Below are 17388 nucleotides of genomic sequence, written 5' to 3'. Positions count from 1 at the left end.
AAAAATTCTGAATTATTGAGAGAGAGAGAAAGAGAAGTAGAAGGGAATCACCAAGAAAGAGAAGAACGATGATGATATCCAGCTCAGGACCCTGCGTATCCCAATCCCAAACGCACCAGGTGTGAGTCCCTGGGTTATTATATATTTTCTTTTGAAAAATGCTGATTCATCAATTTCAACTTCGATAGGTTTTCCATTTTCTGAAATCCCCCTAGTTAACTATCTTAATCAATTACTGATATCATGCAGATCTCCCTGAGATCTTTGCATTTTCCAATAACAATGGAAAATGCAAATGAATTTTTTTTTATTGATATTTAAATGAAAAGCAATGCGATCTTGAGACCAATCTTACGACCAAAAGTATAGAAATAATAAATTTTGAGATAACGCTAATGTACTATCATTAAAAAGTGATTTATGTCTAATACTCTTTGTTTTACGGCAAAGTTTCTTACTGCCCCATCTAAACATATCAATTTTACATTTACTTTTTGTTAGCCGCATTTCAAGTTTGCAAACTTCAACAAAAGCTGTACTTTGCAAAATGTGATTTTTCGCCAACCAAGAAATCAAGTGATTAATATTGCCACTGCATAAATTCATCAACTCCGTTAAACGGTAGTTGTTATTTTTGACTTCTTCAGAATAAACTGCATTTGATATGCAATTTGGAGGTTTTTGTCTGGACATAATGTAGGGTTTTAAAATTTTTTATGGCGCCCTTTAATAGGATTTAACCCAAATGAAAATTTAAAAAGTTGGCGGGTTAAGTGTTAAAAATAGCGGATTTTGAGCATGCGGCTAGCGGGAAGTATTATTAAGAGTTGGCAACACTGTAAAATTGTGTTTCTGCTACCGTTTCGTTTGTTTAGGTAGTGTGCTTTAATTTTAAGATGTTTGGTAGGAAGTAATCTTTAATTTAATTTTTTTTTCTTGCTTTATTATTATTATTTTTTTTTTTTTCTGATTAATCAGAAATGGCACCAGGCCCAAAGCGACGTAGCTATCAACGAGTCGGGAAAGAAAATCAGAAGCAGGAAAAAGACACTGGCGTTACACCTGATTTCTATCAAAGATCAGATGGTTCTGTTAAAGCACAGTATGGGAAAAATAAGGGTGGTTGTACCGCTGGAATCAATCAAGTGCAAGATCGGATTAGTGATAATGGAGATGCGAATTATATGAAAAATCCAGTAAGATGTTTCTCTCTATATGTCAAAAAAAAAAAAAAAAATTGCAGAATGGCTAGGATCATTTTTGCAACCTAGCCCATTTTTTTCATTAGCAGCAAGTTAGTTAATTATTGTGAATCGTTTTAAAAAGCATGTGCCTTTTTATTAAGATTAACTGTGGAGTTTAGTACATAACCATCGAAGTCGGCAAGGGCCTGTGCTATTTATTTATTTATTATTTTTTTTATATTGGTACTAACTAGAATGGATAGCGCCAAGAATCGGCTACAGCTAAAGAGCCGTGTAGTCTACTGAGTTGCATCTCGTCACGTTTAAAGCTTATAATTAGAGGTGGACTGGAAATCTGGTTGAAATTTAGCCAAAATTAGAAAATCAGACTTGATATTGAAAAATTTGTAAACCTGCTACAAGTTAATATGTGATTATTAATAAGACAAACAAATGGATAAACCTATTCTTAACTATTGGGTAGATGCATTATGATTTATGATATACACTGAGTTATCATTGAATTTTGACCACCTCCATAGGGCCTCCTTTTGCCCTCCGTACAGCAGCTATCCGACGTGGCACTGATTCAACATGATGTCGGAAGTGTTCGGGAGGTATAGCCAACCAAGCTATTACTATTATTATCCAATTGGTACAAGGAAACCTGAGGCTTATGCTGCACCAGCCAAAAAAAATTTTTTTTGAATTATCCAGAGAGAAGGGAATCACCAAGAAAAAAAAGAATGATGATATCCACCTCAGGACCCTGAGTGTGCCAAGCCCATACTCACCAGATGTGAGCCCCTGTGTGTAATGTGGGTGGCAATGCAGGTATGGAGGTGATTGGTGTATCCAGACACCTGATATGCCTTTCCATAGTGACCCACAAGTGCTCTATGGGATTGTTATCAGGTGAGTTCGGAGGCCAATCGATATGCTGGAAGTCAGAACTGTGTTTCTGAAATCATTTCTCCACATCAAGTGCCTGATGGCTCAGCGCATTGTCATCTTGGAAGACACCATCGCCATTTGGGAAAAAGTGTAACATAACGGGGTGTATACAGGCAGGAATCAGTTGATGATAGTGGAGAATACTGATACGTTGTTCCACATGCACTAGGGGTCCAAGTTCCTGCCAGTGAAACATGCCCCACACCATACAACCGCCTCCACCGGCCTGTACTTTCGATACCATGTGTGATGGATGGAGAGCTTGACATTGTTGATGCCAAAACCGTACACGACCATCCACTGTGTGGAGTAAATAATGTGATTCATCCAACCAGCGCACCTTCTTCCAGTCTTCTAACGTCCAACTTGCATGCTCTTTGCACCAGGTGAGTCTTTTACACCGATGAACCTTGGTTAGGAGAGGATGCCGTGGGGGTCGTCTGCTGGTATAGCCCATATGTGTGAGTGTGCGATGCATGGTCATGCCAGATATTGTTCCAGGTTGTCCCATGTTGTATTGGATAGTCAACTCTTCAACAGTGCTGTGCCTGTTCATCTGTACAAGTTGTCGGACCTGGCGCTTGCCTGTAACGTCAACCTTTCGTTGACCTTTGCAGTTTTGCCATCGAGTCGTTGTTTGACCATTTTGATGCCAGTCCAGGTACACTTTAACAACGGCAGCTCTTAAACACCCCACCAGTTCAGCAGTTCAGGAAATCAAGGTACCAGCTCGTTGAGCTCCCACAATATGTCCTTTATCAAAGTCTGATAAATCCTTCCTTTTACCCATCATGCTCTGCATTTTACTACCTACTGAACCACTGACACCTTATCTATGCTACATAAGTCGACTAGCTGTGCACTCTCATACAGGCGCATTATAGCCAAAGTAGCTTATGCGCCATGAAACCCCCACAACAACAACAAGCACTCTCATACCTGACGTGATCGACAGGTTGCAATCAGTTTGATAAGGATGGTCATAATTCAGTGATCACTCAGTGTACGTTCTCCAAATGCAGCATTAATTTTTTGAATTAGAGAAGTACAATTTCTCCTCCACTTTCCTCTCAGTTATTACAAAATCATCTAGCTCACTGTCAGAGTTTAACTCACCTCTGGCATTCCCCTCCCTGAATAATTCCTCATGAGTGAATGTAGATGCAAAATACTCATTTAGTTTGTTAGCCACTTGAGCAGGATCATCAACAGTTGAACAATTGATATCCAGTGGACCAATCTGATTCATCCTCTTCCTTCTAGAGTTTACATAATGAAAGAACTCTTTGCTATTTTTCTTTTCATCCTTTGCCAAATATTTCTCATAATTTGCCTTTGCTTGCCTAACCTCTTTTGTGACTTGCTTACAGACCAGCTTATATCTATCGTAGACTTCCATATCACCCATTAATTTATATGTATCCCATGCATTTTTCTTCTCCTGACATGTCTCATTAGTTCATCTGACATCCATTTAGGCCTAAACCTTGAACAATATTTCTTAGTTGGTATGTAGAGCCTTGTAGCTTCTAAGATTAATTCTCTGAATGCTTCCCATTTTGAATTTGCTGTTGGTAACATCATCAGTTGGTCCCACTGTATAGAATTTAAATACTGTCTCTGACCTCCGTAGTCGCCTTTACGAAAGCAAAAACCCTTCCCTTTAACCTTGATGGTAGTTACCCCTTTGAGTAAATCCCACTTCAGCACACTGTGATCACTGCCACCTAGTGGTTCCTTTATCTGCAAATTCTTAATGCATGAAGAATCACTACTGATAATCAGATCAAGAGTATTACTCCCTCTAGTTGCCTCCCAAACATGCTGATGTAGAAAACAATCATCCAATAAATCCACAAAAGCCTTGCTAGTGTGTGAGTGGCCAACTCACAAATTCCAGTCAATATCTGGGAAACTAAAATCCCCCATTATAAGACCCTCTGATTTACTGGCCAAATCTATTTCCCTGTACAGTTTTTTATTATACTTATCAGAGTCATTAGGCCTATAACACACTCCTACTCTCAATTTTGATTTCCCAGTGCTTATGTTACACCAAACTGACTCGACACTGTACTGTCCAGCGATGTCGACTGGCTGCACTTCCTTGGATTTTGTGTGTTTCTTAACTAATAGCATAACTCCTCCTCCCTTCTTACCCTGCCTATCCTTTCTGTACACATTGTACTCCCCAAATTCCATTTCTGCCTTCCTTATATCTGTGTGATACCACGTCGCTGATATCCCAACAATATCGGCGCCTCCGTAGCCAGGTGGGCAGTAGCAGCAGTGCGTAGCATACGCTTCTTGATTGGACTGGGGTTCGAGCCCGTGAGCCACCAAATACGAAGGATGTGGAAAGGTCAGGGAATGACCACCGCATATCCCCGGAGCAATATGGCCTTTGTTGCTAATGCCCCTAAAACCCAAATAACAACATCCCAACAATATCTGCCTTTGATGTTTTGAGCAATACCTGAAATTCATCAAATTTATTTACCAAACTCCTAGCATTGGTGTATACGCAAGTATACATGCACATGTTCCTATTCTTAGCTACCCTAACACAACCCATGTGTTTACTTGTACCACAATGACTCCCAGCAGTCTCTGAAATCCCCTGCATCTTGTTTTCCAGGCTGCTGCTCATTCCAATAGAAGCAGTACAAGAATCACTTTCACCTCTGCCAGCGTTGCTGTTAATCTATTAGTTCGTGTATCCTTCCAATCTAGCAGTTTTTCGACCCACCTAACACTGCCTCGATAACATCAGTAAATATTCTTGCACCATTTCTATTTAAGTGTATCCTTGTAGAAACAGTGTCTCCTGTTAACAAGCACAGATCGGGCTGAGAAAAATTCTACCCCTTGAGCCTTGCACAATCTCTCCAGGGCCGATCGACAATGCTCTCATCATATACTCCTTCCTATCATGTCTGGGCAGAATTGGAGACGCTTTCAAATTCATCCCTAACTCATGGCTTTTTTTCAACAGTGACCTGTACTTGTTTAGTAATTCTGCCTGTCTCCTACTCTTAATATCATTAGTGCCAACGTGTACAACAATATCACCTTTTGTGCCCTTGAAAGATGATATCTGCTGTACAATGTCATTAACCTTTGTCCCTGGCAGACATACTCTGGTCCTGTTCCACCTATCCATTTTACACAATATGTTCCCTGTTTCCCTAACAATAGAGTCACCGACAACTACTGGTTCCTGTGGACCAGTAGTTGGACCAGTGCATTCTGCCTTGGGGGTTGCGGCTGTGTTGCGTGATGTTGAAGTGTAAGCTCTGCCGTTGATGTGGGCAGCCGAGTGCTTGATGGGCCCTCAATTTAGATCCTTCTAGGGCATCCACCCTGTCCTTCAAGCTCTCATATAGGCCCATAACAACGCTGAGTTGTCACCTGATTTCCCCACACTCCTTACGTCGCGCGCACACAAAGACATTCCACTTGGCAATATCATGTTCCATACCTGATTGCTCCACAAACATCAAGCAAGCAGTGCATTTTAAAAGGCTGTGATTCAGGGGGCAACTATCAGATGTGGGCACTGTCAGTCATGAAATGGTGAGAGATTTCATCCAGAGATGTCTGTTATGGAAAATTACACTAAAGAAGGCAGAGCTAGTGTCAGCACTTGAGGTGCTAAATCTCACTGATATTATTGCTGAGGAATTCCTATAAATAGCTCTCTAGCAAGTTTGCACTCCTGACAATTCACTATTGGCTCTATTAGTGGCTTACTCAGAATATTTTTTCATTTTAAATCTAGTACATGAATTTTGGAGATGTGACTTATATATGGAAGAGTTTGACCTGATGGGTTCCAAGATTTTTGAAACTTTGTCAAAAACTCTACAGGAAGGAGTGTTCCACACAATTGTTATAGCTTTATAGAGAGAATGTAGATGATTTTTTAACCAAATTGTGACAATGCTGGGTATATCACCATGACCCAGAATTTTTCATTCATCTTCACCAACCCTCCTCAAAAAAAGCAGTGGTTTAGTTTGTCAGTCTTCTGAGACTCTAAAGGTATCATCCTTACAGATTACCACCCAAAAGGCAACAGCATCCCTACAAATACTACAGAAACCTGGGTAATTTAAGAGGAGCTGTCAAGTTGAAGAGGTGTGGTTCTAAGGTGTCCACCTCCCAGTTCACAATGCTTCTGCTTACAAGGCTGCTCTTGCAGTAGATTTTGCATGCAGATGTAGCTTTGAAAATCTGCAGCATCTACCTGATTCTTCATACTTCTACCTCTTCCCTAAAATGATGTTATTGTTATTTGGTTTTTAGGAGCATTAGCAACTAAGGCCATATTGCTCCGGGGATATGCGGTGGTCATTCCCTGACCTTTCCGCATCCTCCGTATTTGGTGGTCACGGGCTCGAACCCCGGTCTAATCAAGAAGCGTGTGCTACGCACTGCTGCTCCTACCCACCTGGCTATGGAGGCGCCCCCTAAAATGAAGAAACCATCACAGGGTCTTAGATTTCAGATTGGCAAGTAGGTGATTAATGAAATGGAAGCCTGATTTTCTGCTTAAGTGAGGGCTTCTATTCAAGAGGCCTGAAAGAGCTTATCCACAAATGAAAAAAATATGTAGTTCTAGAAGGTAGCTACATAAAGAAGAATGAAATTGCCTGCCAATTTTCAAATCCATAACTCAAATATTTCTAGGTGAGGGTAATTACTTATTGACCACCCCTCATACCAGAAGTATAGCATTAGCAGAGGCATATGATGCAAGAAAGCAAGCTTATGCAGCATCAGCCAAAAAAAAAAAAAAAACCCACTTCCACTTCACCCCTCCGTTCATTCGAAATACCTGTCCAGCTGAGCCTTAAATTTATTTAGGCTATCAACTTCCACGACAAGGGATGAAAGTCTGTTCCACTAACCAACTACCCGCTGGCTAAAGGCAAATTTCCGCACGTCTATCCTAGATCTGTCTTCCTCAATTTGAATTTATGCCCTCTCAGGTGATTATTCTGAGCAAGAGTAAGAATCCCATCAGCATTGAGCATGCTCAAACCATTCAAGGCTTTATACACCTCTATCAGATCACCTCGCTGGTGCCTAGTCTCCAGACACTGTAATTTGCAAAACTTAAGCCTTTCTTCGTAAGAGTACCCCTTTGTTCCATTCACTAATCTTGTTACCCTTCTCTGTACTCGTTCCAGCAGCTCTACATCCTTCTTGAAATGAGGCCTCCAGACCTGTATACAGTACTCAAGGTGTGGCTTGACCATTGCCTTATACAAGGGAATAATCACCTCCTTATCCCTGCTAGAAAAATTCCTGTATATCATTGACAAGACACCATGAGCTACTCTTGCAGCCCATCTGCACTGCTCAGAGAACTTCATATCTGCCTGCACAATTACCCCCAGGTCCTTTTCATTCTCTACCACTGTCAGTGTAGTACCACAGAGTTGATATGTTGCTCTGTAGTTGCTGTTTCCCATATGTAGTACTTTACATTTGTCAATGTTAAATTTCATTTGCCAGCTCTCAGCCCATCTGCTCAATCTTTCCAGATCCTGTTGCAGCAGCATAGTCTCAGTAGTGTCCTTGACAACCCTGCCAACCTTTGTATCATCTGAAAACTTGGACATTACACTTGATATACCATCATCAATATCATTTATAAATACAGAAAACAATAATGTACCCAACATTGAACCCTGAGGGACTGCACTAATAACATTAGTCCACGATGAGCACTGTCCCTTGATTACCACTCTCTGTCTTCGCCCCCTCAACCACCCCTATTATATAATTAAGATCTCGGAAACACCTCCTAGTTTTAATATCCAATCAAGGCTATACTTTTTCTCACTTATTTTGTAAAATATCATTAAATGACATTTTTCTCTTCCAGGTTAACACAGAAAGAGAAAAATATACTAGAGGTCAGCACAACAGACATTCTGTTAGCAGCAACTGGGACAGGTATGATTCCTCCTTTGAAGGTGATTATCAGGAAAATTCTGGACCAGCTAATTTTGAAGTTCTTCTGAGTTATTCAGGTATATTGACTATATTTGTATTAAAAGATAAGCTGAATGTTTTTCGATGAAGGCAGCATCATTAACAGTATGCAACTTCCAAAACTTAGATTTGTGTAACGTTTATTTCTAGAAAAGAAAGGGATATATATCTATAATAGATAACAAATGCTTATTAACATTTTGTTTTTAAATTAAAAAGAGGGGAAAGTTTAATCACATGGAAAAATATCCATTGCATAATCATGTGAGGGTTATTGAAAAAGTAGTAGTAGCAACACTGTTGTGCACGTGTTCAAGAATCACGTGGTGTAAGCTACTTATAAAGGGAATTAGTTATACTGTAGTTTCGTAAGTTTATATGCATGAGAAAGTTGTTTTTCTGGATGGAGAAATGTAAATATGTTGCACATATGTTCCAAGCTACATTTACAAATCAAGATCTGTACTGTTGTATAAAGATTGAAGTTGCATACTGCTGTGAAATGCATGTTTTCATGCTCTGCAGGAAACATAGCGACATGATGAATTGTCGTATCATGAAAAATTCAGATAAAAGCTAACATACAAAGGGTACTAGGAAAGTTTTGCAATACAGCTTTGTTTATTTAATTTTTTCAAAGTAATTTCCTCTACATTCAATACACCTCTCCATCCTCCGAAACCAATCTTTAAACCAGTTCTGCCAAGTTTCACTAGGGAGTAAAGCACACTCGTTGTCCCAAGCCCGTAGAAGGTCCTCATCACTGGAAAACCGCCTCCCTTTTAGCTTCATTTTCACATGCGGGAACAGTGCAAAGTCGCAGGGAGCAAGGTCTGGACTGTAGGGAGGGTGCTCGAGAAGTTTCAGTCCTGTCGTGGTCAAATATTCGGTGCAGGCTGTGGTGCGGTAAGCTGGGGCATTTTCGTGATGGAGGTACCAGGTATCCATTCTTGACTTTGGCCGCAGGTTCTTCATAGATCCAATGACTTTAGGCAGGCATTGTTCAGTATACCACTTAGCTGTGACTGTCTTCTGTGTGTCCAAAACGACACGTTCCACAATTCCACTCGATTTGAAAAATACAGCTATCATTTTCTTCTTTACAGATCGGGATTTTCTGACAATTATGGGTGTGTCGTCATCATCAAAGACCCAAACTTTGTTTTGAGCCTTGGTCGGCAGATCGTAATAGTACAGCCAAGTCTCGTCACCTGTCACGATGTTGTTCACATACCGAGATTGTCCCTTATCAAACTTGTTTAACATCTCCCGGCACCAAGTCACACGTCGTGTCATCTGCTCTTCGGTCAGTTGATGCGGCACCCAGAGAGAACAAAGTTTCTTCACGTGCAAATGATCTTGCAGAATCGAACGAATTGCTGGTGCATTTAGGCCCAAAGTATCCTCTATCTATTCACTCGCCTGTTTTCGTCAAGCATTTTCCTCACAGCAGTAACGTTTTCCTCCGTAACTGACGTTCGTGGCCTTCCCGGCCTCTCAGAATCCTCCAGAGTGAAATTTCCCCTTTGGAATTCTCTATACCTCCTGAATATCGTTGTACGACGTGGACAATCATCATCTAGTGCAAGAGTAATTTCTTCTAAGCACTGGTCTATGGTTAAACCACGCACGAAATTATACCGCAAAACTGTCCTTATCTCATTTCGTGACCACGATGCCATCGCAAGCACTTTACACTCTCACTACTAATGAATAACTGAGCCCATCGACTTGGCGCGGCGGCTGCTATGCATGTATGAACATGTCTGAACATGCAGCAACAAGCAGCTTCCTGTGATTCATTGTTGCGTCATATTGCAAAACTTTCCTAGTACCCTTTGTATAGGAAAGTGATGCTCATTATTGTATATGATTGGGATTGTATTTTGCATCATGCTATACTGCAGGTGAGCATTGTAAATGCTGCATTCTGCCATTTGTTTTTGAGGAAGAATTGCACCCAGAAATATAACAAAAACACCTTAAATTTCTGGAGTCAGTGTCATCTTGCACAGCAGTGTGAGAGATGTCAGATGTCTGATCCATTGAAGGTATTAATGCAGTGATAATGGTGGGATACCTTTGAGTCCACTCTTCAGACATGAACTCATGGCTTTAATTTCTTTCCCCATTTCTTCCATCATGCAGTATGACTGACTTTTGAGGTTATGATGGACATCATGGCGAGATCCAATCTTCCTTACATTTCGAGGGTAAGCACTAAATCGGTGTTCACAGGCCGGCCGTTAGTTAGTACTCCGGGTCAGCTAGTGTATAATCTTAGTATACCTATACTCTGCCAGCTAGTGACCATAGGGAGTCCGAGATATGGGGGGAGGCATTGTTGAGGCTACGTTATGTCAAGGATCTGAGTATATTCTTGCCATGTGTACACCCTACCCAAAAATTTCATTACTTCATACAGCATGTCCCCCCCCCCCACTTTTTTACTATTAATTATTGGGATTGAATACACCATGAATTGTCAATTTAATAGAGTAAGATTATCTAAACCTTCCAAACACTTCCTTGTTCATTTCACAAATATACATGGCCTCAATTCTAATCTCAACAATATCCATTTCCACTTGCAGTCTACCAAACCCCATGTACTTTTTCTGACAATATCTCAGTTATCTGTTGATTCAACTACTGCCCATCTGAGTTGCCCAAATTATTCGCTGTATGATTCCTTTTGCTGTATGATTCCTTTGTGCATATGTCCATTCCGATATTCCCTGTCAGAGACTTGGTAATTTGGAATCTCCTCTTTACTTTCGAGAGAGTAATTTTCCTTCTCTGGCTTAAAATCTCTCTACCTCATTGTGTTAAATTCATCTGTTGTCTCTACCGTTCTCCCAACTCCACTAATCACTTGAAGCTCTTTGACTTCCTCTCTTTGCAAATTGACTTTCCCCAGTCCAACTTTCCTAACTGTGAGGTAATTTTCCTTGGCGATATTAATGTTCACAACTCCAGCTGGCTTCCGTTTTCTAGTCACACTGACCCAGCAGGTCAAGATGCTGAGGCTTTTGCAATTACTAATGACCTTGTAGAGATTGTTCATTTACCTACAAGAATACCGGACAGTCCTAACCATACTGCCAACACACCTGATCTTTTTCTCACGAACAACCCATCTAATTACACGGTTGAAGTGAGTGGTCCTTTAGGCACCTCAGATAACAACTTGGTGATTGTCTCTTCTCCAATGGAGCCTTTATCTCACGGCTATTCCCAACCTCGTGTCGTTTGGCATTACAAGAGTGCAAAATGGGATGACCTGCGAGATTTCTTTTCTTCTTTTCTTTGGATGGACTACTGTTTCAAAATTTTTGATGTCAATGTTTGCTCAGATTATGTCAGTGAAATTATTCTTGTAAGAATGGAATCCTTTATCCCACACTCCACTTTAAAATCTCATCCTTTATCTCATCCTAAACCTTGGTTTTCCATTAAATATGCTAAGACCATTCAAGAGAAAAATGTTGCTTATCTTAATTGCCTCATTTCCAATTCTTCAGTTTCATTTTTTGCCTACACCAAAGCTCGCAACAATTGTAAAGCAGTTATTAATCAGTCCAAATTAGTTTTGAACAGGCTAAGAGTAGAAAACTTGCTTCTTGCACTAATGGTAGCTGAGCATTCTGGTCTCTTGCCAAAGCTGTTTTGCCCATCTCTGCTCCCACCTCTGTCAAAACCAGATGATTCTGTTGTCACTTTGACCAAGGATAAAGCTGACTTGTTAGCATCCCATTTTTCTTCCAACTCATGTGTTAATGATCTTGGTAAAACACCTCCCACCATTCCCAACATGCTCCATTCAATGCCTTCTGAGGTCTTCCGTCAAAAGAATGTCAGAAGGATTTTGATGAATCTTGATACTAAGAAAGCTCCAAGTCCTGATGGTATTTCTCCACTTGTTCTCAAAACCTGTACTCCTGAACTTACTCCTGTTCTTTGCCTTTTTTCACTTATTCCTGTTTTCCCTTCTTCTTGGAAATTTGCTCGTATCCAGCCAGTTCCTAAAAAAAGGGTGGCAAATCCCTCCCATCCAATTATCGTCCCATTGCAATTACTTCTACTCTTTCTAAAGTAATGGTGAAATCAATTAACCGCCAACTCTTAATCTACCTAGAAACCTTCCATCTGATCAACGATCGCCAGTATGGATTCCGTCAGTGTCGATCCACTGTGATATTCTGCCTTATGTTACCCATTTATGGACAAATTCTATGGAAAAGTTTGGTGAAACACAAGCAGTTGCTCTTGACATCTCAAAGGTTTTCGACTGTGTTTGGCCTAAGGGTCTTCTAAACAAGCTTCTATCTTATGGTTTTCCAACTGTTTTGTGTAATTGGTTATCCAGTTTTCTCTCAGATTGCTCACTGAGAGTGATGATAGATGGCTCCCTGTCTTCTAACTTCTCCACTAATGCTGGTCAATGGCAGACTAGGAAAAATTGGGTCCAAGGCAAGATTTTCATTTCGGGGACCCACCTAGGATTGCCACCTTTCAGAAATTGTAATGGAGGACACAGTTAAATTGGTTAAAAAAGGTCTTCTATTACTAAATATAAAAATACATTTGAACTATTATTGAAGTTGCCAACTTAAATCAAATAGTTCATACCAACGTACAATAGTAGCATTGATTAAGTAACTAAATCTACCTAATCAATGCGTGACTAGTGCCATCTGGTGAATCATTATGTATACCGTGCCTGGTGCGGTATACATGATGATTCACCAGATAGCACAGCATGCAAAGATGCTTTGATTGATTGGCGCAAAACAAGTGGAACTTTATAAATTTATTTCAAATAAAATAATGAAGAAATGTATAATAAAACCGTTTTACTGGCCCTAAGCAGTTGCCTAGGCCAAAGTCACCCCTGATACTGGTGTCCCCCAAGGTTAGTTCTTTTCCGCCGCTCTTTTCCTCTTGTATATTAATGACCTTCTTCCATTGACCCAGAAATCCTATCTATAGTTTTGCTGATGTTAGCACATTGCATTCCACTTTCCATTTTGAGAAACCTTGCTCTGCTCAATCAGCTTCAACTTCTCGAATACGGTTAACCATATTCGGACGGGAATATGGTTAAATGCCGATCTCCAGGTAATTCTCCAGTGGGGCAAAGATAACTTAGTTGATTTCAATTCTTCTAAAACTCAGTCTTGTCTTATATCTCGCAAAAAGGATTCTTCTACTCCTATGCTTATCTTTGGTGACACTCCGATTTCTAGGAAAGTTGATATATCTCTTTTGGGGATTACCCTGACTTCTAAACTCTCTTGGCACATTACAAATAATGCTTCCTCTGCATCTAAAAAACTTGGTTTTCTCTTTCGCTCTCGGTGTTACTTTTCTTCCAAATAGCTGTTCACTCTGTATAAATCGCAAATCCGCCCTACCATGTAATATTGTTCCCACATCTGTGGCAATGCCCCCCCCCTCTCTCTCTTTTAGATTCCATTCAGAAGAGGACAATTAGGTTAATTAATGACTCATCTCTAACAGAGTCTCTTCACTCGCTGTCTCACAGATGTACTGTTTCTGCTGCATGCCTCTTCTACAGATACTTCCATGGGCAGTGTTTCTTCTGAATTGGCTTCTATAATTCCCGCTCTCTCTTTCAAAAGAGTCTGAACCCGTGCTGTCACCAGCCAACATCCATTTACTATCCAACTTCAAACTCACAGAACCAACTTTTCATCTTCCTTGTCTATTCATTCAACTGCTGTTTTCTGGAACAACCTTACTTCATACATATTTCCTGAAAATTACAGTCTACAGAAGTTCAAGTCTAATGTCAACAAATATCTTCTCAACCTCCAACCCAAGCATGTTACTAAGTACTGTAGGTTCTAATACCTCTTGTGTTTAGGGTTTTCATAAAAAAAAAAAAAAAAATTTGAGAGCGGCTCTCCTCTCAGAAGTGAATGCTTTTGGATAGCACCAGGCTATTCAAAAGCAACCATTCACTGCTATGCAATTGTAGCAGTGGATTTTGCAGTGTTATCTTGAAAGTGCTCCTGTTTGTAGGTGCAAACTTGCAGTATTTTGGGTACTCAATCTGCATCATAATACCGGAGCATATCTGCATGATATTCTCTGGCAATTCACAGTGTCCACTGATATAATGGCAACCAGGAATATGCCACAAATACATGCCTCTCTTCATTACACCTCCTCAAGCAGCCTGTACTGTTGGTGCAGAATAGGATTGTTCCATTGCCTCATGGTTTTCACCATATATTTTGAAAAACATAAATCTGGACTCATTGAATATATGACTTGCTTGCTGTCCATCCTTTGCACATTTTCTGTTTAGTGTCCCAGGTCACAGCAGAAAGTCTCTCCTATTCCTGTAGTGCTTAGGGTTCTTTGCATAGTGCCAGTATTGATGTTTCTGAATTAAATGCAGTTGTGATGTTTCCTCATTAAATGCAGAGGTTAATTGTTCCATCATTTAGTGACAACAACTTTGATAATCTATCTTAAATGTTGAACACTTTCTCATTTTTTAAAGACTTGAACAATACTAGTCTTAGAACATTCAACAAAATGCAGCTGTACTTTGTGCTGTAACACCTGCTGATTGAAAACAACAATTATTTGCCTCTAGAAGTCCTTTATTGTGTGTTCTCCATTTCCAGTGAAATGGAAAACACACAGGATCTGTAGTAGATGGGTAATATATCTTTTTACACACACACACACACACACACACACACACACACACACACACACACACACACACACACACACACACACACACACACACAATATACAAGTGACCTCTTTGATTTATAGATTGTGCATATAGTCCAACAGAGAGAGAGTGAATAGCATGGATGGTAGGAAAGAGATATGCAAGTCCAACTTGATGTGCTATGAAAGTCTACTGCTGCCAAAATTTTTGTTGTTATGAAGAAATATCTTTAATGTCACGTTCTCCTGCATCCCCATTGGCAGCTGTCTGTTGGTCATTTTGACATCCATGTTTTTGGCTATTTTGGACTCAAAAATCATTCTGCTCACACAGAAGTAACTCTCCATGCCTTTCAAAGTAATTTTTTACTTCTGTTTTTTTATTTTTTTATTAATTTTTTTTTATTGAAAATTGAAGAAATGTCTGTTGAATAGGACCAAGGATCTTCCAAGTGGCAGTATCTTTGTATGTATATTCTAGAGTTTTACCAAATATCAAAGAATTTTGTAACAGAAATTATCTAGTAAAGTTGAAGCAGACAAATAATGACTTTTCAAGAGTTATATTTTCACTTTTCTATTCACTGTTTAGTATTTTTCTGGCCATGAACCTGGCTTATAATCAGGGTTTTTTTTCTGCCAGAAATGTCAGAATGGTTTTCTGGAAGTTAAAAAGAATTAAAAATAAAAATTCATATACCGTATTTAAAATAAAAAAATATATATATATTTATTTTAAAATAAAAATTATTTATTAATACTAATGTCACTGCAGCATTGTGCATCAGCAGAGAGTTAAGCTAGATGCACAGTTTGACTTTGTGACTCGCCTATTGTAGCATTGCCAATCACAGTACTTAATTCGTTGCACTTCAACACGTGGTAGACAAAGTCAAGCTGCGAATTCGAATTGGTATGGCATAGAATGCTTTGATGCTTAGTTCATTTGTTTACTATCTAGTGTTGTTGCAGGTGCAGTTGTGAAAGTAAAATATAGCCATTAACTTCTGTTTTGATTTTGAAAGAACTACTGACTGGGGTTATTTAAAAGAAAGCTGTTAGTCTCGTATCAGCACGTGGCTTTTTTGCTGAATTTTTAATTATGAAATAAAAAGAATAACCAGTTATTTTAGTTCTGTACAGAAAAAAGTTCAACTAGATGATCAAACTAACGAATCTAGTGAAGATTCTACTAAGTCTCTTTCTAATGTTAATGCTTGTGCACAATCAACAGACAATGCAAATCAATCAATTAATTATCCAGCTTGCTAGAATCTGAAATGTAAAAATGAATTTTGCATGAAAAATAAATGGTTGATTACACAAAACAAGAACTTGGGCTGTTCAATCTGTAAGAATATTGGAATACTGAGAGTTGAAAAGTATATTTTACTGAGAATTTCAAAAGAATGGATAAATATACAAGTTGCTTATAATGGGATAACAAGGAAACAGCAATTAACATCTTAGAAAAAAATATTCAAACAAAGTGCTTCTCACAAAGCTGCATTAAAACTTACAGAAGAATCTAAAAAGAAGAGCATAGAAAATATTTGTTTTAAGGGCAGTATTTCATAATAGTGGAATTATAGAAAAATCTTTTGAACTACTTATCAAGTAGCTAAAAACGGTCAAGCATTTTATGACTTTGAAAAGAGACTGATTTGCAGAAACTAAATGGCATTGAAATGGGTCACATATTTCATTCTAGTCACATGCTTAAATATAATAAGCCACATTAATAAAGAAATGTAAAGCATGATAACTGCTAACATTACAGACAAAGACCTAAAAGTTTCTTTGATAATCAATGACAGCACCACACTGTCGAGTGTCATCTTTAATTATTTTTGTACGCATTTTTCCTCCATTTAATGAAAATAATAAAGTAATAAGAAATCTTGTGAATCTGTTTATCAATTTAAGTGAACTCAGTGATGTCACTGCTAAAACAGTTTTCAGTTCATTGATGGATAATCTCCAAATATTAGAATTTACACAAGATTGTTTAAGCAAAAACTTTGTAGTGTTCGCTTATGATGGTGCAGCATTGCTACCTTATTAAAAAAAACCCATCCTGATTTGGCTGTGTTAATCATTGCTTAGAACTTTCTGTTGCAGATGTAGTTGAATTTGTTGCAAATTTTAATGTTTCAGTCATTTGTTGATGGTGCAATATATATACTTTACATTATATACAGGGTGTTTCAGTTAAACGTTTCAGAACTTCTAAGAGGGGTAGGGTACATCCTGACAACTCGAAATCATATAGCAATGTGGGGTCGGAAATGCTTTCCTGAAGCGGTGTTGTACACAGAAGCACCATAAAGAAAAGAGACCGTAAGTGAGAAATCGTTTTAATAATACATGAAAAGAAGCAAAAGGTACATGGATTAAAGTAAGTGTTCGAAGTTTCTTCCACGGGCTACAATGCACGCCTCACATCTCCGACGCATGGACATCCGAACATTCTGGAATACTCCAGGCGAATTTCGAATTTCTTCGGCAGCTACTGCGATTCTTGCAA

General features: G+C 39.1%; 1 protein-coding gene across 1 annotated transcript in view; it reads left to right on the top strand.

The window, feature by feature from the left end:
- The first annotated feature begins 860 nt into the window (after positions 1-860).
- LOC150088365 (uncharacterized) overlaps positions 861-17388 on the top strand; it is an 87297-nt gene continuing 70769 nt past the window's right edge. The window contains exons 1-2 of the mRNA XM_090370744.1: positions 861-1196; positions 8035-8182. Coding sequence (XP_090226870.1) covers positions 981-1196; positions 8035-8182 — 364 coding nt within the window. The 5' untranslated portion in view covers positions 861-980. The remainder of the gene's footprint in view (positions 1197-8034; positions 8183-17388) is intronic.

Source organism: Mastigoproctus giganteus, chromosome 3, assembly GCF_048544385.1.
Source record: "Mastigoproctus giganteus isolate SK-2022 chromosome 3, ASM4854438v1, whole genome shotgun sequence".
Lineage (NCBI taxonomy): Eukaryota > Metazoa > Arthropoda > Arachnida > Uropygi > Thelyphonidae > Mastigoproctus > Mastigoproctus giganteus.
The sequence above is the reverse complement of the archived record's forward strand: the minus strand, read 5'-3'. Positions and strand labels throughout refer to the sequence as shown.